We start from the raw sequence: 25,301 nt of genomic DNA on the forward strand, positions 1-25,301 counted from the left end.
ATGTTTTCCAAAACTTTGCAACCAACCAAACCAGGAATTTGTCTTTTTTTTAAAAAAAAGTTTAACTGCGGGCCTGCTGGATCGCACAAAGGGATAGTACAGACTACCATATATTGGCCTAAGAAGCAGAGATACAAATTAAACTTTGCCTGTACACAAAACCCGTTCACGAGAGCCATGATTTAATAAGGAAGTCAATAATAAACCATAGTTTCCTACTTTGTTCAAATAAAGAAACTTGTTATCAGCTTTGGAACAAGCCACAATATTCAGTCACATTCAATCCACGGTTTACTATTCTGACTTCTTCTGAATCTGTTAACCACTGTTTCCTGTTTTGGACATAACAGAGAACAATTGCTAATTGAAGACTTTCTGGTTTGTTTCCTCACAAAAGGAAGGCAAAGGACCTGAGTGTGCAAGTAAAAGAATCATTCTGATGTCAGTTGTGTGTTACCATACCTGTCTGCTACATCCATCTCTGATTCAATCTTGTCGAGCCCCTTCATGATGTTATCAAACTGTTCCCCCTGGTGCTCAAGCACCTTTGCAGTGTCTTCTAGCCGTTTCTGAGATCCCGCCAGCAAGCCGGTCAGCTCCTGCCCCTTGGATGTTTGGGGGCAAATGGCCTCGGCTGCAGCCCCCTCCGAGGAGAGCAGCTGTTCCCTCCAAAAGTGCTCAAGGATATTGAAAACAACATTTCGGTTGGGCTGAAGGGAACTGAACCAGTGCTTGGTGCTCTTTTCTAAAATAGTGAGGGAACTGAAGATGAAGTTGGAAGATTCCTTCTTGATCTCACTGATGTCAGAGAGATGGAAGTCAGCCAGGAGCTCTCCAGATTTGTCAGCTGTAAATCTGACCGACATGGGTGTCAGGCAGAGTTTGCCAGGAATCCATCGTTTCTCAGAGTTGATGTAATAGGAGCAGGGCCACGTGTGGATACGAATGACCTCATTCATCACCTTTTTGCTTGTGTCTTCTTCCTCAAGGCCAATGGAACAATCAATTTCTAAACAAGGAGCAAACAAATGATGCAATTCATGATTCACAACAAAATGACATTTTGACCATTCTATCATCTGTTTTACTGTAAAAAAAAAAAAACTGCTGTGAAATTATTCCCCTCCTTCCCTAATTTTTGGGTGGAAACATACAATCCAAGACTGATTGAAATTTCAACCCACTGATCCCAAATCTGAACCCATTAATACTAAATCTGAACAAGGATCCTTATCAATTGCAATATGCAGTCTCTCAGATGAACTGTAATAGGTTGATATTTTGGTATGTAACCATGGTGTTATTTATATGAGAAGCTGCCTTATTCAAAGTAAAACTATTGGTCTACATAGCCCAATGATGATTGGCAGTAGCTCTTCAAAGCCCCAATGAGACATTAATTTTGCAGACCTACTACCAGAGAACTTTTTAACTGATGCCTGAGAGTAAGCCTGGGACCTTTTGTAAAATGCTCTATTGATAAAAAAGAGAAAGACAGTATTTTTTGAGAGACAAGAGTTGTGGTTATAATAGAAACTATAAATATCTTGGCACAGCTACCAAGTAGAGTGACATTTACCTTTTCCATGCTGAGTAGTAGGAAGCAATTAGGGCAGCATCCATATAGACAAAGGCTACTGGTTTTCTTCCCAAGCTATGTGGTAATAACTGTAGTAATTATGTCACACCTGAGTTGAATATATGCACAGACATCCATTCTATGACTTAGTGACCATATCTGATAAAGGGTGTCAGTTCTGCATTTATCTACTTAGCATGTGAAAAGCAAAGCAAAGTGTGTTTGTTGTAAGGCAAAAATGGCTTATCTTCTGAGTTAGGCCAATAAAACTCAGAGACAAGAGGAGTTAGGAGTCACGTTCACTGCTGTACTTGGTTGCTAAAATTTGGACAGCCCCAATTGATATAAATTTGATATGCTGATAAAGCACACCAGTAATCAGAACTGCAACACTCCCCTCTGCTATCTGAGTCATAGAATGAAATCTAAACCAGAAAATAACTCTGTGCTCAGAGTCACTAACCCAAAGTCTTTTATTCCCTCTCTTTTGCACCTGAAAAACCCTAGGGCTATATCACAGGTAACAAGGATGCTGTTGTATCAGTGACTCCAGGGGCCAGTGAAGAAAGGAGACAGGTGCTTAGAAAGAATAAGATATACAGTAATCTGTAACCTCCATCCTGCTGAAGCATCAGCAACTGCAGCATCTGGAATTTGGGGTGCTCATAGGGAGTTGGAGGTTCTGAATCCTGGAGTTGCAGGGAGGGATTTCACATCATCATGGAATTGTAGACTTGAAAGGGTCTACCGGGGTCAACTAGTCCAACTCCCCGCAAAGCAGGAATCTTTTGCCCAACGTGGGGCTCGAGCCCATGACCCTGAGATTAAGAGTCTCATGCTCTACCGACTGAGCTAATGGCTCACAGAGTGAAGCAGTGGGGAAAGAGATTCAGACTCCTTTGCACATCAACTGATGCCATTTGGAATACAATGGGGCTCAAAATAGCCCAAGAATTAACCAATCTAGTAATCTTATTTTTGAGGACAGTAGCTGAGGTTGCTGAGCCCGGTTCTCATCTGAACCAAAAAGGCCTTGCTCATCACTACACTTATGGTGTCTATTAACATTAAAATTTAAAAATTAAAAATTTAGTGATTTCTTTCTTATGCTTATAGTCACAAACAACCCCACATGGATGCACAAATAAGTCTGACCACAATGAATGGCTAATATGTAATGAATGCCTAATATGAACAAACACGCCAAAATTTTCTCTAAAAACATAAATAATTCTGCCACATCTGCAGTACGTGAAGGGGACCTGATGTAACGTCTTTCCCAGTACAGGCAACCCCCCATTTACGTGCATTCAATATGCATGCAACTGCACATAAGCACTTTGCACTGAACCAAGAAGTGACCCAAAAACATCACAAAAAGGGGCAGAATGGGTGCTTGCAGGCTTTCTCAATGGTGTTTCAAATACATGTGATTTCACTTAAATACACGGTGCCTTGGAACGTAACCTGCAGGTATAGGGCAGTAAATAAATTAATTAAATAAATAAATAAATTAGCAACACCTATGTAAATGGGGGGTTGCCTGTAAATAGATGTTTTAGTCTAAACAGTCATATCAATAGGCATTAGACAATATAAGCAAGACCTCGAGAAGGGAATGGGTGGTGCCCACCCTTCTTTCTGCCAAAGGTACAGGAGGATTGCAGACCATTATATGGCCTTGCCTTGGTTGGTTATAACCCACAAAGAAATCAAAACCTAACATTAGTTGCAGGATGCCATCCCCTGAGAAAATCAAGAGAGAACTGGTAAAAAAACACCCAGAAAGACAAAAATTGGCAGAGATCCAAAAAGACAAAAATTGGCAGAGATATTGGAATGAGATCCTATAGGATCAAGGCAACAGAAGGATGCCATGTGGCACACTCTTTTAAGGAAGACAAAATACATTTTCCACAATATTTCTTCTTCAGTAAGGCATGTCTGGCGCTGGCTTTACTACCATTTCAGCACTAGTTAAGAATGTTTTTATCCTCCTAGGCATATAGGCAGCTTTAATAATAGTGTTGTAATCCTGGCTTTGTAATCCACAGCAAACTATGGCAAGTTCTTAAAGAAATGGGAGTGCCTGATCACCTCATCTGTCTCCTGAGAAATCTCTATGTGGGACAAGAAGCTACAGTTAGAACTGGATATGGAACAACTGATTGGTTCAAAATACGGAAAGGAGTACGACAAGGTTGTATATTGTCTCCCTGCTTATTTAACTTATATGCAGAATTCATCATGCGAAAGGCTGGACTAGATGAATCCCAAGCCGGAATTAAGATTGCCGGAAGAAATATCAACAACCTCAGATATGCAGATGACACAACCTTGATGGCAGAAAGCGAGGAGGAATTAAAGAACCTTTTAATGAGGGTGAAAGAGGAGAGTGCAAAATATGGTTTGAAGCTCAACATCAAAAAAACCAAGATCATGGCCACCGGTCCCATCACCTCCTGGCAAATAGAAGGGGAAGAAATGGAGGCAGTGAAAGATTTTACTTTCTTGGGCTCCTTGATCACTGCAGATGGTGACAGCAGTCACGAAATTAAAAGACGCCTGCTTCTTGGGAGAAAAGCAATGACAAACCTAGACAGCATCTTAAAAAGCAGAGACATCACCTTGCCGACAAAGGTCCGTATAGTTAAAGCTATGGTTTTCCCAGTAGTGATGTATGGAAGTGAGAGCTGGACCATAAAGAAGGCTGATCGCCGAAGAATTGATGCTTTTGAATTATGGTGCTGGAGGAGACTCTTGAGAGTCCCATGGACTGCAAGAAGATCAAACCTATCCATTCTTAAGGAAATCAGCCCTGAGTGCTCCCTGGAAGGACAGATCGTGAAGCTGAGGCTCCAATACTTTGGCCACCTCATGAGAAGAGAAGAATCCTTGGAAAAGACCCTGATGTTGGGAAAGATTGAGGGCACTAGGAGAAGGGGACGACAGAGGACAAGATGGTTGGACAGTGTTCTCGAAGCTACGAACATGAGTTTGACCAAACTACGGGAGGCAGTGCAAGACAGGAGTGCCTGGCGTGCTATGGTCCATGGGGTCACGAAGAGTCGGACACGACTAAACGACTAAACAACAACAACAACAATCCTGGCTTTAGGGTATGTTTTGAGTAATACTGATATTGTGAATTGTTCAATGTTTTATTGTATTATATGCACTGTATTGTAAATCACTTAGTGACTTTTAGTATGAAGCAATATACAAATCTAATAAATCAATATTTTATTGTGTGTTTGCTTCTCTTGCTTTTACTTGCCTTGTTCTGGTGCCAGCACTCATTATTAAGCACTATGTAGGCTAGTACTATGTACACAAGTTTCAGAGGGTTAGCTGAGTTAGTTTGTTGCATAAATACAAATGTTGTGGCACCATAAAGACTAATAGTTTAATTATGGGATAGGCTTTCGCAGACTAGTCTGCTTCATCAGATGTATGAAGCACTATCCTGACCTTGAGTAGAATGGAGTAATAACACTGGAGATAAATTAAAAGCGAAACATGTCACAAATGAATGCTAAATGGTGGGCCTTAGGTCTAGAAAAGCTGGCAGCCGTTGCTTTATAACTTAAGTAACATACAAGGGTAGTTGAAAAATATTTTAACTGAAATGAAATAGGTCAGATCAAGGCCTGTGTAGCTTAGCATTCTGTTGCCAACACTGGCCAGCCAAATGCCTTTGGGAGGCTAAAACCTACAAAACATGCCATGAAGGCAACAACCCTCTCCTCCTGCCCCATATTTTGTGTTCAACAGTATCATGCCTCACATGTGAAGGTTCCTTTTAGCCAGAGTGGCTAACAGACACTGATCAATCTCTTCTTTGTGAATTTGTTGAATCACCATCTAAATTTAAGCCAGTGGCCATCTCCTCTTCTTATGGAAGCAAGTTCTATAAATTGACTATTTGCTATGTTACATAAAGAAGTATTTTCTTTCATCTGTCCTGAATCGCCTGCCAATTTCAATAGAAGATTCCAAGTTCTAGTATTATGAGACATAGGGATAAAAATTCTCTGTCCATTATGGAAAGTGCTTTTCCAACACTGTATTCTTCCTCCCACATGAAGATTCACAGTAAGTCAAGGCTAATAACTCGGGCTCTTCATGCAATTATGTTATCATATTTGCAATTTGCTAGCCATTGCCTAGGCTAATAAACAATTTCAAGGCTTTGCTGGTTGCCAGACACTGAATAACTATGTCATGAATAATAGTTTATTATAAGCTTTTGATTGATCATTATGAAAGGCTACATGTCACTGCAATTTACATGTTGTAATCAATGAAGATCTAAAATGGCATTTGTTTCATATGGTGCCCATTAATTTAATCTACACAAGTTTGCACAGTGCAAGCTATCATCTGAGTTGCAAATATGAAAAAGAAAATCTTCCTGTTGTATTCTTTTATTGCAGTTCGATGCCACTGATCCAACTATGGCTTACAATGTTAAACTGTATCCCCTTGGTGTATCACAATTAAAAAACAAAACAAAACAACAAACTGTGGACTTGCACACAACTGAGTGTAAAATAGTCTCTTTTTCTACTTTGTATATCAATTAATATTTTGGGCTGGGACTAATGAGTGGGACAGTATGGTCAAGGGCATTTTTATATTGTACGTAATATAAAAAATATCTTAAATGTTGTTGCTATTATTTGATAAGAAAGGCTATTGCCATTGTTAACCTCCATTAGAGGCAGGTCCACTCTCTGTAGCCTTTAAGTACTTTGTAACCTACAGGGTTGTTGGTCTTTGCAAATGAATAAGTGTTGTTCAGAAGAAGGAAAAGCATTTTGATGATGTATGCACATCTCAGAACAGGCAACATTTCAGAACAGACATTCCTTGGAGAGGTATGGGAGAGCAGAGGAAAGCCTATTTTAGGATGCTTTAATTTAAAAAGAAGTAAATGGAACATAAACTATTCAAAGCAATGCAAAAGTCACTATTTTGCTGAATAGATAGCAAGCTATTTCTTCAAGCATCATCAGCTTCACGGCATGTTCAATGATATTTGATCACCCATTATTTGAACATCATGCCAGTTCTAGAGGCAAGGTTTTCAGGGGGTTCAATGAACTATTTTAACTGGAAGCACCTTAACATAATCAATTAACAAAACCCTGATGCCCTAGTCACAAAACTATCCTGACAACCCCAAGCAGAAAATAATACTTAAGTAAATTAAAAGGTATAATAACTGCCTGTAATTATTACAAAAAACATAGCACAAAATTCTGGAAGAGAAATCTAGTTTCCATGAAACAAAACTATAATTCTTAACACAAAGAACATGTTCAAATAATGTCACTCCTGGAGACAGTTCACGTATGTATTATTCTTTCCAGAATGAATACAAAAATGAATGAATGGTCCATCACACGTAATTGCCAACAGAAGTTCCAGCAAATGCAGTCTTTTTCAATAGTCATTTCATATTTGGTTTACAAATGTCATTAGAGAAATCAAGTGCTCAAAAAACAATATACATGAGCCTCAAGCCCAACAATCATAGCCATTTTGCCTTCTATAAACAGTGTTTCATGCTGTTATAGTTTACAAGCACATTCACAAATTATTTTGAAAGATATGATTTGCATACATATGTAACTATGTTGTTCCCAATGTTACCTTCTCTGGATATTGATTCAGGACCATCAGACAACCACTTTAAGACTGTCATCTCTGAAATGTTCACGTCACTGAGTTTTCTTTTGATTTCAGAGTCGAACAAAAATTACCCAATCTCTTAGAAGCAGATACTTGCTAGCCTTCCAATAACACAAGGAAATTAACAGTCTCTGGAGAATACTGGGTATTATATACTCTTGGCTCTCATGAGTCACTGTTCACCTGTGAGCCAGTTACCATCTGACTAGTCATGTTTAGTCATGTTTTCATATTGCAGAACCTAGTACACTGCTATCCCAGGTATCACATGCAGACCACACTACAGCTGATCACTCATGCAAAGTGATCTTAAAGGTGTCAGGTGAGCCATGCCAGATGAGAAACCCTAAATACCATTACTCTGTGTCTCAGAGGAGGACACTGGGTCTACCCTAAGCAGATGGCTTAAACAGGAAAGGTACACCAAAAAAGCAAAAATTGTATTGCATTCAAACTGAGACACTGCTAACAGGGATTCTCTGGAGGTTCCATGAAAACATCTCTGAGCGGAACAGGGTTTTTAAAGAATGCCAGACATGAATATCTATTTTTAATGTTTTCACCCAATTAACTGCAAGAGGTGCTCACAAAGGAAGTAGCCATAGAATCTCTTATCATCAGTGTCTCAGCATTAATGAGTTACAAGTTTGTTTTACTAAACTGAAGCCTGCCTTATATATTATACACAAAGACATGTAACAGCAGCCCAACAACCCATTTAGTTCCAGGAATGCTGCTTCCAATGGGAACTGGGACTGTACAGTGGTACCTCAGGTTACAGACGCTTCAAGTTACAGACTTTGCTAACCCAGAAATAGTACCTCGGGTTAAGAACTTTGCTTCAGGAGGAGAACAGAAATTGTGTGACGGTAGCGCAGCAGTCCCCATTAGCTAAAGTGGTACCTCAAGTTAAGAACAGTTTCAGGTTAAGAACGGACCTCCGGAACGAATTAAGTTCTTAACCAGAGGTACCACTGTATATGCATCGGCATATAGGCAAGGACCCATTTTGCACGTGTTCAAAGCGTACAAGCTTCGCTGCAAACCGGGAAGTGGCAGGAAAAGGGTTAGTGGGCTCCGCACTCCACTACCATGGGCCAGAATACAACCCCTGCGCAAATCGTGGATTGCCTGTATAATGTATAAAGGTAAAGGGACCCCTGACTGTAGGTCCAGTCGTGGACAACTCTGGGGTTGCGGCGCTCATCTCACTTTACTGGCTGAGGGAGCCGGCGCACAGCTTCCAGGTTATGTGGCCAGCATGACTAAGCAGCTTCTAGCGAACCAGAGCAGCACACGGAAACGCCGTTTACCTTCCCGCCAGAGTGGTACCTATTTATCTACCGTGTTTCCCCTTTTTTAAGACACCATCTTATAACTTTTTTTCCTCCAAAAAACACAAGGTGTCTTATTTTCAGGGGGTGTCTTAATTTTTTATTAGGTTTTTATTATGGGGAGCAACTTCTTTTACCCTGGGGAGCAACTTCTTTTAAAAAGAGACAAGGAAAAAAGTGCAAAAGCAGCGGCGAGGGAGGCACTTTCTGCGTGCTCAGAGACCACCCCCATCCCGAGCTATAAACCCACCCCGGCTTTCCAAGACACCTTTTCCCCGGCACTGGACTAGCGGGGGTGTGGGTGGGAAGGGGGTGACTCTCTGTGCATGCTCAGAGACAGCTTCGTCCCGGGCGCCGCTATGGGAGGGGAGGGCACTCACACAACCATGACCCAGATCCCGGCCATGACGAGGCGCCGTGCGCCGGCAGCGGATAGAGCCGGAGCCCCTGGCGCAGGCCGGCGCAGGCCAGCATTGAGCCCACTACTGGCCCCGCCGAGCCTGCCTGCTTCCTGCTTCCCTGCCCACAAAATTCCGGTGGCGGGCCATGCAGCCCATGACGCTCCGGCAGCGCGGAAGGGGCCAGCAGGGCTCCCGCTGTCGCCCATCACCCTGGTAGGGCCAGCGGGGCTCCCGCCGCTGCTCTGCCTCGGGCCATGCGGCCCACAACGTTCCGGCAGCAGCCGCCAGTTCTGAGCTGCGGGGAGAGCAGGCAGGGCGTGTGCGCGCAACCGGCATGAATCAATGCGCTCCTATCTGCGGCGCGTGCAAATGGCCCGGGAGGGCCGCCTCCGCCGCCAGGTCGGGTCCCCCTGTAGCTGCAGGCTTCCCGCGGGGGCCGCCTGTGAAGCGCCGCACCAAGGCTCCCTGGGAGAAGGCGCACGGGGACTGAAACCAGAGGCAGCAGTGAGCGGATTCTGGCCTCGGTGATGTCAGGCACACGGCAGTCCCCTGAGCCACAGCACAGCTCGGGGGACTGGCGGCAGCGGCGGGGCTTCCTCAGGAAAGGCAGGCAGGCGACAACAGCCCTGGAGCCGAAGCTCAGCGGGCGCTGCTTGCCGCCTGGCAGCCTGCCTTCCCCGCCAGTCCCCCGAGCCGAAGAGGAGCTTGGGGACTGGCGGCGGCAGCGGGGCTTCCTCGGATCGTCAGCTGGCGGCGGCGGGGAGGGCCCGATGCGGCCCTCTGGCCGGGCCGGCAGGTTGGGAGGCGGGGGGGGGGTGCGGATCTTGCTCGGCTTCGTCGCTCTCCCGGACAGCAGCAGCAGCGGGAGGAGTGCGCGCTCGGCCCTGGCGCCATGGCACAGCTCCTGCAAAAGTGCCGGGCGGAGTGGCAAGCCCTGGAGGAGAAATTCCAGAAGCTCCAGGAAACTCACGTTTCTGGGCTGTGGGGTGGCAGGCCTCCTCGGCAGGGTTGGCAGGCATGTCTTATTTTCGGGGTATGTCTTATATTTCGCAAATGCTTAAAATTGCTGCCCTGGCTTACTTTTTGACTACGAATTTAAAAAGGGGAAACACAGTACTTGCACTCTGACGTGCTTTTGAAATGCTAGGTAGGCAGTATAATGTATAGCTTGGTCTTAATTCTTACCTACCCAACTCCTGGTTTCCTAAGAATCAGTGCCTTTCAATTTAGAATAAAAGAATGTCAGAGAAGCAGCCCTGCTAGGCCTGCTGTGGGAAAACAAGAGGCCAACTGAAGGTTTAGACATTTGTTGTAACATGTGTTTCTACATCTGCATCATTTTGTGTCTCATCATTTTGTGTGTCTACAAAAATCATGTTGCAATAAATTTGAGATGACAGAGAACTGTTCGTCGTGTTAGCCTGAATTGATAGTTCAAAATCATTCAGGTCCATAGTAGTCAGGCTGCCATATCTTTCCAATAGATCTAACACTTGAACAATTACTGAAAAGCCCCTGCCACATATCCCTGGGTATTATTTTATTTATTTATTTATTTATTTATTTGTCAGGTCACGGAACAGATCCAGGTACTCTTAGAGGAAACAGATATTCTAGATCCATTTCAATCAGGGGTTAGGCTGTTTTGCCACAGAAACTGCATTGCTTGCCCTGCATGATTATCTATGTTGGAGGAGAGACAGGGGAAATGTGTCTGTGTTAATTCTCATTGACCCTTAGTGGTTTTTTATACCATTGATCATGGTATTCTTCTGAAGTGACTGTCCAAGTAGGGGTCAGTGGCACCGTTTTGCAGTGGTTCCAGTCCTACTTGGATGGTTGTTTTCAGAGAGTGATACTTGGGGAGTGCTCTTTGGCCCCATTGAGCCTAATAATAAAAATAAAAATAATTTATTATTTATTATTTATACCCTGCCCATCTGGGTGGGTTTCCCCAGCCACTCTGGGCAGCATCCAGCAGAATATTAAAGTACAATGATACCCTTCAATGCAGGGTTCCTCAGGGTTCAATTTTATTTCTGCTTCAGCACATTAGCAGTGCTGACCTACCTTAGAAGTTTGATACAAACACACAATAAATGTGATTCACTTTTTTCCCTAATAAATAATAATGTTATTATTAGATTCAAAGCACTAGACCAGGGGTCCCCAGACTACGGCCCGGGGGCCACATACAGCCCCCAAGGCTCTTTTATGCAGCTCCTGGGGACCCCCTCCGCCCGCTCTTACCAGCACGGTGCAGTGCAGCGCGGCTGCCGACTTCCGACCCAGAAAAGCAACGGAAATAGTTTGCGCACACGCGCAAGTGTCATTTCCGGTGTACTTCCGGGTCGGAGGAGGCTTCTGCACATGTGCACAAGCTATTTCGGGCACTTTCCAGGTTGGGAGTGTGCCAGAAATAGTGTTTGCGTGTGCGCATGGGCGCGCACAGCCGCGCACTCCCCCACCCTCCGGCCCACCACGCAATCGGCGCGGCAGGCATCCGGCCCAAAGCCAGGTAAGTTTGGGGACCCCTGCACTAGACAATGTTTACCAGATAAAGTGTTACCCATACTCCGTTGTTTACTGTTAAGCAGCCTTCACCAACCTGGTGCCCTCCAGATCACTTGGAAAGACAGGCGAACTAATATCAGTGTACTGGATGAAGCAAAGATCACCAGTGTTGAAGCAATGATTCTTCAACATCAACTTCGTTGGATTGGTCATGTTGTGCGGATGCCTGATTATCTTCTTCCAAAGCAACTACTCTATTCTGAACTTTAAAATGGAAAGCGTAATGCTGGTGGTCAACAAAAGAGGTTTAAAGACTGTCTCAAGGCAAAAAAAAAAAGAAAGTAGTATAAACACTGACAACTGGGAAACACTAGCCTGCAAGCGTTCCAGTTGGAAAACAGCCTTTACCAAACGTGTCATGGACTTTGAAGACACTTGAACTCAGAACGCAACGGAGAAATGTGCTAAGAGGAAGGCACGCTTGGGAAATCCACACCATGATCAACTCCCACCAACGTCCCCACTGTGGAAGGACGTGTGGATCCAGAATTGGCCTCCAGTCACTTACGGACTCATTGTTAAAACTGTGTTTATGGAAGACAATCTTACTCGGCTACGAGGGATCTCCAAAGAGAGATGAGAAGTGAGAGCCGCCCAGATGTTTTAGACTATAACTTCCATCAGCTGTTTTGGCTGGGGCTTATGGGAGTTGCAGTGAAAACATCTGGAGGGTAACCAGTTGGCAAAAGCTGCTATAAAGCAGTAATGCTTCACCCTCAAGAAATGGGGAAGAAAACAGGGAAATAAACATTCCCCTCCAGGGAAGTAAACATTTAATCATCACAATCCACACAATATACATAAAAATGTAAGACTGTCACCATACAGCCCCATTGGATGATTTGTGGTGCTGAATCACAAACCTAGATTTGCATGAAGAGAAACCCAAAAGGCCAAGAAAAGTAAGCTGAGCGGTTGCATGGGGTGGGAAGAGGAAGTTCAAGGGAGTTAACATGAGGGGGAATAGCAGGGGATTGGCAAGCTGAGCGAGCAGGCGCACATTTCTAACAAACCTTCATTACCAATCCCAGGCTGAGTGACAGCATAAAAAGATCACATGAAAATACCGCTAAGCCGCAGTGGATAAAACACATCACTAAAACACCATATGAAAACAATTATTAATAAATATGCTGTTGTATAGTGGAAATGCCTGGGCAAATAAGTATGTGCTAAATTGGCAATGAAGAGAAAAGATGGGTATCAATCGTACTCAAGATCACCTGTCCCCAAAGACACATAAATGTGTGTGAATGGATAGCACATTTTCCACATGGAATTACTTTCCCTAATACAAAACAATGGGACTCTTGAAACAAATACAAAACAAAAACAAAACACGAAATGTACATTAACTAGCATTAACAATGAGTGGCACCTCTATCACCCTAACAAGTGTATGTTTTAATTTTATTAATTAAAAAAATAATACAGCAAGCCCACAACTTCCACTCATTTAACTTGTGCCCATCCAAAAAACTAAAAAGGTTGCAGGGTTACAGGAAAAAGGACTTGGGCAAATCCACTCACCATCAAGCCCATTGTGTTTAGACTATATGCAATTTTGGCTTTAGACAATGTACCGGTAACCCCCACGCAAAGCTAAGCAGGGCACAGTGTGGTTTCAAATTGGATTGGGGGCAGAGTGTCCCTTCCAACGCTATGATTCTTTGAAAATCACCTTGTTAATTCTGGTCCAGTTCTCCATTCTGTGTGTCATTATCATTAAACTTATTTACCTCCTTATTAAACTTATTTACATCCTTAGGGATACGCTATGTTTTTACCCACTTACCCTGTTTCTCCGAAAATAAGACATAGCCATAAAATAAGCCGTAGCGGGATTTTTAAGCATTCAAGGAATATAAGCCATACCCCGAAAATAAGACATAGTAATAGGCGCAGCAGCAATGCTGGCCACGGCAGGAGAAAGAGGGGGGAAATAATACATCCCCTGGAAATAAGCCATAGTGTGTTGTTTTTTTTAAAGGAAAAATAAATATAAGACGGTGTCTTATTTTCGGAGAAACACAGTAGATAGTGCCAACGCTGACCTTACTTCTCAACGATTAATACTGCATCTGCTCTTTTGTATATACAGTTTCTTACGCTTATATACCTCCTTTATCTTCCAAGGATCACTGGGTGGTGTACATGGTCTCTCAGGGGTGGAAGGGCACATCTTGTTATTCTATGGATCTATAATTATAATTATTACTATTACTATTATCAGGGCCGGATTTAGGTTTGATGAGGCCCTAAGCTACTGAAGGTAAGGCCGACAACAAATTGTCGCTGTTTTTTGTGTTGAATATATGCTATATGTTAATTTGTGGACCTAATGGGTCTTTAAAGCCATTCACATAACAAAATATGTATTTTATCAAAGTAATTGTTGAACTGAAATACAATTAAGTATATTAATAGTGGAATTTTTGGGGGGCCCCCAAGAGAGTGGGGCCCTAAGTTATACTGTAGCTTGTTTAGCTTATATGTAAATCCGGCACTGATTATTATTAATACGTTTGCGTACCGCCCTTCACTCGTAGATCTCAGGGCGGTTCACAGAATAAACTCAGCAATTCTGTAATATACAGAATATGATGAAGATTCCCACACACGACTTTGCCAGTGTTGAATAAATAAATATACGAGGGGGCCAAGCTTCCCTGACCCGTGTGAGGGGGACTTCTAGGGGGCCTTGCTGCGGGCCTCCCCACAGCCAGGGGTCGGCGGGGGCTTACCCACTTCAGGCAACGGAGGGGCGTTTTCCCTTCCCCACACCTCCTCCGCCCACCGGTCCCCGGGAAGGCCTGCGAGAGGGACGGAGGGAGGCAACCTCAGCGGCAAGTGCGGGGAAGGCCGCGGCGAGGACACCTGCCCTGCATGCAGAAGCACTCCGGCGTCCAAGGGCCCGGCAGCACCTCCGCAGGCGGGGGTAGGGGGAGAGGCGCCCCGAAATCACCTCAGAACCCGGGCGAGGCCTCGCGGAGGCGTTTACCTTCTACCCTCAGCCCACCTTCTCGCCTCCAAAACCCCCGGCGGCTGTGAAGAAGAACCTGAGGCGAAGGAGGAATACGAGGAGAAGGCGGGGCTTGCAGGCCGAGCCAGAGGGCGGGGCTATAGCGTGCCCGCGACGGCTTCCCCGAAAGTTCGTCGGCGCGCCTGCGCGGAAGCGGAGGGCACGCGCCGAAGTATTTGAAACAAACAAAAAAAAGCGACAAACGCTTCCTCCTCGCGCCGGCTCGAGGGCGCACGCGCGAAAACCGCCGCTGCCGTCGCCGCTTCTTCCTCCTCTTTTCTGGGCTGCGTATGGCAAGCCCCGCCCACTCCCCGTACTGTATTATTATTATTTTTTTGATGTGCGCTGTGCGGTGAGTGAATAAGGGAGCGCGCGGAGGTGCGCGTGCGCGCTGGAGCGGCTACGGCGCATGCGCTTCGCTTTGGGCGCTCCCTCTGAGGGAAGCAGCAGCAGCAGCAGCGGGAGCCTCGATCATGGGGGTCAGTAATGGGGATAAGGGGGGAAGAGAAGGCGGGCGGGGTGGGGGAATAATGGAGGGGGGGACGTGTCCTCTCTGTTTCCGGCTGCGCGCAATGGGAGGCGAGGGGGAATTGCGCGAATGAGGGGTTGAGAAGGTATTGGGGGAAGGGGGAGGGGCTCGGTTTGAAAACGGGGGGGGGAGCTGTGTTAATGGTGGCAGCAGAGCCCCCCCCCGTGGGGTTTTTTGAGGTGGGTGAATTAAGGGGGGGTGACAACGAGGGTGGAGGCTGCTTCCTACCTATGACAGGCCTTGAGAAATTCTGGGGGTGGCATGCCTAGAATTGGGGGAGGGGGTGAGGAAGGGAGGCGGAGGTCCTGAGGGGACCCTTTGAGGGTATCTGGGGACGGCTTTGAGGGCAGGAATTGGGATTTCAGGGAGGGAGGGAGGGAGGGAGGGAGGGAGGGGTGGGGCCGCCAATGGGTGATATTCTGTGTTGGTTTTTGTGGGTGCTAAACTTTACAAATGGGGGGGGGGGTTGTGTGTGTCTTAAAAGGTGGCCCCATTGAACTCAGCGGGACCTACTTACGTTTTTTTTTTTGCGGCAGTTATTTATATCTCCTGCCTTTCGCAATACTGATCATTTCAAGGTGGTTTGCAAAATAATATCTCTGCCCTCTAAATAAGCACAAAAAAGGCATAATAAGCCTGCATCAGCATATAGGAAACATTATAAGGCAGATGGTGTTACATAGCCCTGGCAGGGGAGGCAGGTTTTCAGGTTGGTTAGGTGAAACAGGCCCCTGGTGTCTTAGGTCATCATTTGCCTCCCTTGCATTTATGAATTGGCATGCGAAGGAAACCTGTTGTGTCAAGAGTGGAGCCAGGGGCCAAATCCATGCCTCCAGGCCCTTGGGACTCTCCACAGGCAACAACACACACTTTTGCGTGGTTTCACCTGGCTGCAAAATACCGTACACTCGAACCATGATGGCGCTTCCAGATGGAGGATAGAGAATTGTGTGTAGAAACTAGCCTACTGTGCAAAGGTAATGTTTACATTCAGTGCTCCACCCACTTGTGCATCTGGCCCCTCCCACAGCTGGCATGTGGCCCCCAGAAAGTTGCCCAGGACAAACTGTGGCCCTCTGGTTGAAAAAAAAATATTCTCCATCACTATCCTATTGTGCAGACCTGTTGAGATATTTTGTCTAAACTTCATGAGGTTTTGCCTTTGGAGAGAGGTTATAAACAAGGAAAGTGTGAGGGTAGACTGGGAGGTGTGTGTTGTAAAATAGTTGCAGTGCTTTTCAGCCAAATCAGGTTTACTTAGAGGTAAGTCATGCTGTGCTCAGTGCGGGTTAATCCCAAGTAATTGTGCATTTTGGTACAGTGTTATACATAATATAGGATAGTGCTTTTTGTCTAATGGCCCAGTTCTGTGTATGTTTCGTAAGAAGCAAACCTCTGAGAATCGGGCTAGGGTCAGGTTTCTGGTGCATTTCACTGATTATTTTAGCAGTAACTGTAGGCCACTATTACTGTTGGCCTGCAAGAGAGATTGCTGAAGGCCACATGGTGTTGTGGCTTTGCTGAGATTTAAATCCAAGACTTCCAGCTCCTAACTCATCAGCTTAACTGCTGTGCTGCAGTTGCTAGAATTGGAAGAAAATGAAAATGTAAGGTTGTTAGAAGAGCCAGAGGATTTGCACACTGGGGACAGAGCAGCCCATTTGCAATCTCATTTATCCCTCCCTTATTTGCTCTTCTTTTCAAAACAAGTGTATGCTGCATGAGAGTTTATAAAGCATCGTCTCCTGTGATTGATAGTTTCAGGCCACAGTTAGCAAAGTGTGAGATATAGACAATTGCCAAGGGGATGAGTGAGTTTCTTGGCTAGACTCAGGGACAAACCAGACATCAGTTTTCAACCATAAGAACTGTTGTGGTTCCTGTGATGGGTAAAAACAGCTGGAGTGGGGAGCAGATCAGGACCATAATACTCAGAGAGGGAAGTTCTGTTCTCTCCCACCCCGAATAAAAATAAAACCCTGCTACTTGTCCCATGGGGGGAAGCAAACAGGTGCCATATATCCCTGTATGTTTCTTTCATGAGCAGCACTGTGTTCTCTACCTGTGTTTTAATTAGTGCAGAGCCATAAATTCTTTTGACTTTTCTGCCGCAATGAGTTGTATGGGTGTCTGACTTTGCGCTATTTGGCCTAATCTCATTTATATTAATAAGAATAAAATATTAATGACTTTCGTGGGGTGTTATGTGAAGGAGGGAGCCACTTCAAAGAATCAGGAATTTGCGAGGCTTTTTAAAATTAATATATTATTGTTTGCTTATAGAATTCAGAAGGAAGTTGCCCTTGATTGCTGCTCTCCATAAAATGCCAAAGAGGAGTTTGGAAGTTGTGCCTGTGCAGATGTTCCAAGGTTGAAGTGAAACTGCTCTGTTAGTTACTGCTGCTCAGTACAGCCTTTCAGGCATCCTTCTCCTAAAGAACCAAGAACATAAGGAGCCATATATGATAAAAGCCAAATGGGAAGATTTTCCAGCAAGATTTGGAACTGGACTTGCTTATTCTACACCATCCATCTTTCCTGAGTCTTCAGTGCCACTTCCTTTTTTTTAATTTACTGGTCTTCTAGCCCAGCTATTTATTTTACAATTTAATTCTGTCTGTCACCTGACAAGTTAGGTGTCAGACGCTTTCTATCGCCTGAATGGACAGGGACACTTTTGCTTACTCCACCAAGTTTTTCCGCGATTATAGCGGCCCAACTCGGGGCGCAAGCTGCCAATCCCACGAACATGTTGACTACATCGAGAAGCCAGAAATATTCACTTATGCAGACTTTTTCAAGGATTACTTGATCCCCAATGACCCCTGTGTTTTCTCTGCCAAGTTCACCGAGGGCTGGGGCAGCAGGAGGAAGTGGGTGACTCCTGATGGGAAGCCTAACTTTGAGTATCTTCTGCGGACTTTTGGTAAGCCACTTTTAAACTACAATTGCTAGCTGTGATTTTGCTCCTCTTAGAGTTTTCCGCCTGCCTTCTGACTGGCAAAAAAAACCTGTGATTGCTAGTGACCTTGTCCTAGCCCCTTTAGTGTGCTTCTAGTAATGTTTGATTCTGCCCTTATGCTTTCTTCACTGTTAATGTGGTATGTTTATATTCATGCCTGAGTATGGAGTAGAAAGAAAAGTATATTGTAAGAGATGGCTTAATTGACACATTTAATTGCAGCTGCACCCCACATGGGTAGAGCTGTATCAAAAATAGGGTTGTATGCAAATACAAACACCACCGAAAGCAGTGTTTTTAGATGAGGCATCCCGATTGCAGCCTGCCATGCCTTGTCCCATTCTGTTCCAGTGCGTTTCTCAACTCTCCAGAGAAATTCCTGGGTCCCATTGGATGCAACCCTTAGCATTAAAAAGCGCTTTTGTGTGCTCAAAGCACTGTAAAGACATAATTCTGTTGGAATCCTTACCATATTCCTGTAAGATGGGACAACATTTGATGTGGGCATTCTGCTGGTTAATGTATCTATGATTCAGGTATTGCAGCAATTGGAGGAAGTTCCCTGTGTTTCCATTGTTGCTCTGCATAGCACCTAACCGTGCCACATAGGTGGAATGTTCAGACTGGCAGGATCGAGGCCCTTACACTTTCTTTTTTATTGGTAACCCCAACAGGGCATCAGTTATTTTCCCATATGGGCTCAAAGGGTTTATATTGCAGGGGAAGCTGTAGTACCCGTTGCCAACTGTGATGTCAAGGAATACAATTCTAACCCAAAGGAACATCTTAAACTCAAGGAATACATAAGTTATTGGAGAGAACACATTAAAAAAAGCTACCGGTCGCCCCGGGGGTGCCTTTACCTCAAGGACTGGCACCTGCACAGGTAAGCAAAACCTTTGAACTCCTTGGCATGCTCTTACGAATCCCAGGCATGCTGCTGAATTGTACCTCTGATGTTCCCTTACCAGATGATTCAGCTTTTGGGAGCATCCTTAGATAGTAGCCGCCTGTTTCAAAACTGCATCCTAAGAATCTACGGCTGTGACTGCATGGTAGGACACCCCAGTGATGTATAGCGCTGTTTGGCTTACCTTTCTTATGGTGCATGTACTTGGCACTGTCTGCTCTTTCCAATGGGAATGCACATTTTTTCTTTATTTTTCCTGTGTTTGCACACATTTTGATTATGCCAAAGTTGGTCTGCATGAGAGAAATTTCCTTCTCTGACCCTCTTCCTTATATTAATTATCATTGTATGTTTGCATAGTTGCACTGGAACCAAACAGAAGAGAAGGCAGGGGAACCTGCTGAGGAGAACACAAATGCACTGTAGGCATCACCCACGCTCAGCCATTGCACTAATACAGTCAATTGAATTTATGCTCTTCCCACGTTTGGTTGCCCAGCAAGTTGAAGCAGGAAAATGGATCAATCTTTAAGCAACTTTCAGCTTAATTAGTTATATACTGCCCACGCCAGGTCTCCGTTTAAAAGAACTTAATAGGTGCTTGAAAGCAACACTGGTGTGAGGAAACACCTAATGCAGGCAGGGCCATAGTGTTCCAAACAAATGGGGTCCCAAGGCAACTTCTTAAATGCCTTTTTGTATTCTTGGCCCCTTGCTTCCCTCCTGATGAATAGAATAGAATAGAATATTTTATTGTCATTGTATATAGTACTGTACAACAAAATTGAATGCCATCCCATAAAAAAACAAAATAAAAACACAATTACAGCCACACATACACACACACCCATCACAACTCCCCGGGATCATATTATTTAGTTACAGCATTTAAGATGGTTATAGCTCTTGGATAGGAACTGTTTTTTAATCTATTTAAAATAGAATCTACCCTGATCCTTAATATGACTTTGTGTATATTGGCTATTTTTTTATGGTTATAGGGCATTCAAAAGATAACTTGCAAGTTCAGAAATTGAGGACGTTTGCATGTTCAGAGGTACTGTACTTCTTGTCTTGGCGGTGCCAGGGCTTGAACCTTTGCATATGCAGAGCCTAAACACTACCTCCCTACATAAGTCTTGTGTGTCCCAACCCAAAGCCCTGTACCACTGGTGGAAAGGGAAGGTTGGAAAGACAGTTGGATTACAGTGATACCCCTTCCATATCCAGTGTTTCGGGCATAGGCTTAGAGTTCATGGACTGATTCAGATGTTACTTTGGGTGGCTTCTTCCTTTTGAGATCAAATATGATGTTTTTGTATTTACATGAAAACCAGTAAAAATCATTGGAGGGAGTAGTCATTGCACTCTCAAAGCATTGAGTAGACTTCTAAGTGTGTAATACTTGTTATATCCCCAAGACTTTGGAAAGGTGGCTGGTGCAGAAGTGAAATAATAAAGTACCTATTGCCAGCCCACGATCTAACCTTTACCATGCTGTTATGCAACTTTTGATTGCGTCTTGAGTGGATTTTTCTTTCTGAGATCCCATTTTCAATATTTTAAGGGCTTTCTCGGAGCAAGATGTTTACACCACTCCCATCTATTTCTCATCTGACTGGCTGAATGAATACTGGGATGCCATATCAGTGGACGACTATCGCTTTGTCTACATGGGACCTAAAGGCTCATGGTACAGCCGTTTGGATACTTTCATAGGTTCTCTTTGGAAAAGTTAGTCGTATTAGAAGTATGAATCATGCAGCTTGATTCAGTGGGACTTCCTAGTAACTCTTCATGAGAGCAGCCTGTGAGGTGTCTTTTCGAGGAAGATGAAGACAGCACACCTGCTCAGAGCTTTAAACACTGTGCACCTTTTTCACATCAAGCAATGGGATCCCTACCCCTCCCAGATTGCAGGGCTGGATAGTGTTCAGCCCTTTAGATATTATGCATTGTATAGTCCCTACATATGAAGATGCTTCTTTGCTTTGAGACTTCGCATCTCTTTAGTTGTCAAGATATTGGTGAAGTTCTAGACTTCCCGCAACACAAGCCAGTTTCAGTGTGCAGTAAGAGGTTTGCAGAAAGTTATTAGGTATGCACACATTACTGTCTCAGGTGCAGGGTATGCACTTACATACTTTCAGATGAGAGACCCTTGTAAATCACTGGGTTTATCAGAGTACTTGGAGAGTGGAGAAATAGGCATTGATGCACAAATAGCTTTCTGTGAAATCCTGATTAATGTCTGTGCTGAAAAACAGGTCTAGGTTTGGGTGTGTATGCCTCATGTCTTCAGGGTACAAAAGTAATTTTCTGAATGACTGTGATGCTAATGTTTTGGGGCTCCTGAGATGGTAGGAGAGGGGGGCCCACTCCCTGACGAATTGACTTCTATTCAGCTGCCTTCTCCTAACCTCCTGGTTTCCCCCCCTCCCTGTAGGACTCCATTTCACGCAGATGTCTTCCGCTCCTACAGCTGGTCGGCCAACATTTGCGGGAAAAAGAAATGGCTAGTCTTCCCCCCGGGGCAGGAGGAGTTCCTCCGCGATCGCCATGGTCACTTGCCATTTGACATCACTGCACCCGACCTGAAGAAGAGCAACCTTTACCCTCGCTATGCCCAAAGCAGCCCTCCTGTTGAAATCATACAGGAAGCTGGAGAGATTGTCTTCATCCCGAGCGGATGGCACCATCAGGTTTTCAATCTGGTAAGATGTTTCAGACAGCCACAGCCTTGGGGTAATGCGCCATTAAGTGGATTTGGGAAATGCTTTTGCTCATTGGAGACTGATAGGGCTTAATGCCAGAAGCAGAACAGTAGATGGAGCCACAGCCAATGATAGGCAGATCCAATGCTAGTTTGTCTGTGTCCCCTGCCCTGATGAGCTCTAGAATGGCAACACAGATAGAGGAGGGAGCTGACAAGCACTGCCACCCTATGGGCTAGGCAGGCTGAGGCTTTGAAGCAGGCCTCTAGTGGCGACTGGATAAGCCGAGTTTGTATGCTGCACGATGTCTTATGTTCACTATGGGAATTCAGCTGAATAGGCCAGCACGCAAAAAACTGTGACTCCCTTCAACCCCTTGCTTAAACATGTGGGGTAGCCATTTGGACTGTCCTTGTTTTTTCCAGGAAGATACAATCTCCATCAACCACAACTGGGTGAACGGATGCAATGTAGCCATCATGTGGAGCTTCCTCCAAGATGAACTAGCTGCTGTCCAGCGGGAGATCAGAGAATGGAGAGACAGCATGGAAGATTGGCACCTGCAATGCCAGGTAGAGTAGCCGTCTGAGAATGTTTGACATAGTCATAGATGCCCATTAGCAATCTAGTGTCTGAAATGGTGAAACACAGGAATTAAAAGGCTGTTCGTGGATGAACTGTAGTAGCAGCTCAGTATTGTTTTCAAGATTTGGATCCAGCTCATCAGTCTTAATTCCCCTGCATATCAGCTGGCTAGCTATAGCGATCACAACTGAGGACTGAGCAGGAGAAATGGAAAGGGAATGTGTATTTACATGGGAGGCTCTTGTGAAGCCAGTTCACATCAAATAGGAGCAACTTTTCTATACGGTGTCTGGAAAGGGCCAAAAGAGTGTGTGTTATTTTCTGTTGTCAACTTTGAGAAGTGTAATCTAGCACAACCTGTGTCCTCACTCTCAGGGCCATTCTCGTGCTTTGTAATGGGAAAGAATTCAGGCTCCCAGGTAACTCAAGAATTAAGCATTCCTATACTTAGCTCCCTGGGTCATGTCGAAAATTGATTGTCACGACTGTGACCTTTGACTTGTTCTCTCACCTTTGCAGGTGTTGATGAAGTCTTACACAGGAATCGACTACAAGGAATTCTACAACTTCCTCAAAATCATTGCAGAAAACCGGATTTATGTCCTTGAAAACCACCATTCTGAAGAAGATGCCTCCAAGCATTCGTACAGAGCTGCCATCTCCGGCCTGGGAATGCTGCATGCAGTCTTTGACTTGAAAAGGACTGCAAAGGTCTTGACCTCTTTGAATGCCAATGAGGAATTCAAGAAACTGAACCCAGAGACCCTTTCCCCTCCTCCTCAGGCGCTGCTGCACCGCCTGAAAGCAGCGATAGATACAGCCCTCCTCTAGCTCCCCATTTTGATTTTGACCACTTGCAGAAATGCTTCTTTTGCAAGCTGGGTGCATGCTGATAGGTTATGTCGATCGCCCCATTTAGAAGTCGTAAGCACAATGGATTTTAGTGACCGAGTAAAGAATACAGAACCAGAGGCAGAATGCTAGGGAATCTAAGCATCTAGGAAACTGGCAGTAGTTGGAAAAGGAGAGCATCCCTCGGTGAGATGTTCTGTTTCCTCAGTGACTAATATGGCCACTTATTTGTACCAGTATTTTTAAGCCCTTTGGGCTGCAACCCTATATGGCAGAGATGGAGCACCTGCGTCCCTCCAGGTGATGTTGTACTACAACCGGTCATTCTTGTTTACCTTGCTGACTGCAGCTGATGGGACTTGGGAGTCCAGCAGCATCTCGAGGGCCACAGACTCCTCATCCTCTGCTCTGCATTCTCACCTGGGAGTATGACTTACTGAATACAGTGGAGCTTAACTTTTGAGTAAACACGCGTAGGATTGCACTGTTGGGTTTCGGGAGCTTTTGTCACACCAAAATACACGTGAAAAGCATTTCACACTAGACTGTACAGGTGAGTCTTCATGTTTACCCACAGTGTTAGTGGAAGCATTTGATCCTATTTACATGATCAATAACTGTCCCCTTTCCCTCCCACCAACTCACCTCCCTGCCCCTGAGCACTTCCCAGAGACGTGTGTTTTGAGTGAAATAAATATGGGGGTGGGAGGGAAAGAAAAGTAGATGATTTCAGCTCACATGTTGAAATGGCTTAACTCCTTGAGGTAGGTAAGTATGGGAATAAAAGGTGTGTGTACCACCTCATTAATTGGTGTGCAATACTCACCTGTTCATAGCCCCTGCTTCCATCACTCTCTGCTGTATGTGTGTGAGAGAAATCAGGAATACTCACCTCAGGATTGGCACTACACTTTCAGGGACTCTGGGCCTAAACAGCCCAAGCATGGCAGCTGAACTCTGTGTGCCCTCCAGTATGATAAGCTGGGGCAACTGTGGGCTGCAAGCACTCTCTTCTCTCAAGCTACCTTTTTGGTTATTTCCCAAATAAGGTGGTCTCAGAGCTGTAGTTGAATGGTCTTGCTTCTTTTTCAATTCCGAAATGGTGGTGCCTTTTTCACTGCCTGAACAGTTGTAACACGACCATCCTCAGAGACGTTGAGGCCAAAAAATATATTTTTAGAAATCACCCTTCAGGGCTCATTGCATGGCAGCCTACCCATAATCCAGTTGACTGTACAGGATTACAGTCTTGTTTCTGTGCCTATGCAGAATATCCTAAAGGAACGCAGTGGCTGGAACTGGAGCCTTCTCTTTCTCTCTCTTCCCCCCCCCCCCAAAAAAAAAACAAAAGCCACTAGGGGAGAGCAGAGGAAGACGCTTGGCAGACTCAGCAAGCCAAAAGGGCCCTCTTGTGTCTCCTCTCATTTGCCTTGTGGGAAATGTGTACCTCTCTGAAAAGGTATCACGTGGCACGCAGCTAAGCAGGTGCACATCTTGGCAGTGATCCCCTTGAGTGGATAAGGGGTAAAATGGGGGGCCAGCTTGCATTTTTACCTTGGGTGGCTACTGTCTTTTGGAATGGAGCATGTCACCATTGGGACCAGTGGTTTTAACATGCCAGCGCCAGCATTTCTTGTTACTGAGCACAATTAGTCATAGCACTGTACAGTATGTGAGTAAGGGCTGGAAATGGTTTGTACAAGACGCACTTCTCTTGCTGCTGGCAGCGGTGGCAGAACTAAAATTGCAGGGGCTTTCTTCTGAATGGGGACTGGCTGAGTTTGTTCCCGTTTGCTATCTAGCCTGTTTGTTAGACTTTCACTTGAACCCTTTGTAGGGAACGTTTAAGCACTGAGCTGAAGTTTACTCAACCCTCGACTGTTCTGCCAAGTTGCCCCGAGACCTTTCTGAAACTGCACATTAAAAATATTTAAGTGTCAGTGGTTTCTGTCTTTCTTTCGGATGGCCAGTTTGATGCTGAAAATATTTCAGGACAAAGAGGATAGCTGTAAATGAGGTTTAGTTGAATCACCATCAGCTCTGTCCGCTTGAAGGGAGGGGGGGAGGTTTCTGTGCTGTGCCATCCTAGGCTTCCAAAGGGAACACACATTTTTAATTCACTCTAGTTTGCCCAGAGATGCA

General features: G+C 44.9%; 2 protein-coding genes across 10 annotated transcripts in view; one reads left to right on the top strand and one right to left on the bottom strand.

The window, feature by feature from the left end:
• Positions 1-14,909, bottom strand: part of SNAP47 (synaptosome associated protein 47) — a 29,124-nt gene extending 14,215 nt beyond the window's left edge. The window contains exons 1-2 of one of the 6 annotated variants that reach the window (XM_035128812.3): positions 14,587-14,909; positions 463-1,009 (exon numbers count right to left, since the gene is read on the bottom strand). In XM_035128812.3, coding sequence (XP_034984703.3) covers positions 463-959 — 497 coding nt within the window. In that variant the 5' untranslated portion in view covers positions 960-1,009; positions 14,587-14,909. Of the gene's footprint in view, positions 1-462; positions 1,230-1,579; positions 1,689-7,237; positions 7,399-14,550 lie in introns of those variants that run through there. The other 5 variants (XM_088654318.1, XM_035128813.3, XM_035128811.3 and 2 more) reach the window with 5 other exon arrangements.
• A 109-nt stretch (positions 14,910-15,018) lies between these two features.
• JMJD4 (jumonji domain containing 4) lies at positions 15,019-25,099 on the top strand. 4 transcript variants are annotated; one of them, XM_035128822.3, is made up of 7 exons: positions 15,019-15,086; positions 17,420-18,062; positions 18,773-18,984; positions 20,576-20,701; positions 21,455-21,722; positions 22,148-22,294; positions 22,827-25,099. In XM_035128822.3, the coding sequence occupies exons 2-7, from the start codon at positions 18,024-18,026 to the stop codon at positions 23,136-23,138; spliced, it is 1,104 nt and encodes a 367-aa protein (XP_034984713.3). In that variant the 5' UTR covers positions 15,019-15,086; positions 17,420-18,023; the 3' UTR covers positions 23,139-25,099. The 4 variants fall into 4 exon arrangements, with proteins under 4 accessions (XP_034984713.3, XP_088510445.1, XP_034984711.3 ...); XM_088654319.1 differs by having other exon boundaries at positions 21,491-21,722; XM_035128820.3 differs by having other exon boundaries at positions 18,819-18,984.
• The last annotated feature ends 202 nt before the right edge of the window (positions 25,100-25,301 follow it).

The sequence above is a fragment of the Zootoca vivipara genome, chromosome 11 (assembly GCF_965207765.1).
Source record: "Zootoca vivipara chromosome 11, rZooViv2.hap1.1, whole genome shotgun sequence".
Classification (NCBI taxonomy): Eukaryota; Metazoa; Chordata; class Lepidosauria; order Squamata; family Lacertidae; genus Zootoca; species Zootoca vivipara.

What these genes read in the sequence shown, in the direction of transcription:
- JMJD4 (XM_035128820.3), top strand. Translation starts at nt 17,798, where the DNA reads ATGGACAGGGACACTTTTGCTTACTCCACCAAGTTTTTCCGCGATTAT. An exon ending in GTATCTTCTGCGGACTTTTG is followed by an intron (nt 18,063 to 18,818) that starts GTAAGCCACTTT and finishes TTTATATTGCAG; the next exon opens with GGGAAGCTGTAGTACCCGTT. An exon ending in AAGGACTGGCACCTGCACAG is followed by an intron (nt 18,985 to 20,575) that starts GTAAGCAAAACC and finishes CAATATTTTAAG; the next exon opens with GGCTTTCTCGGAGCAAGATG.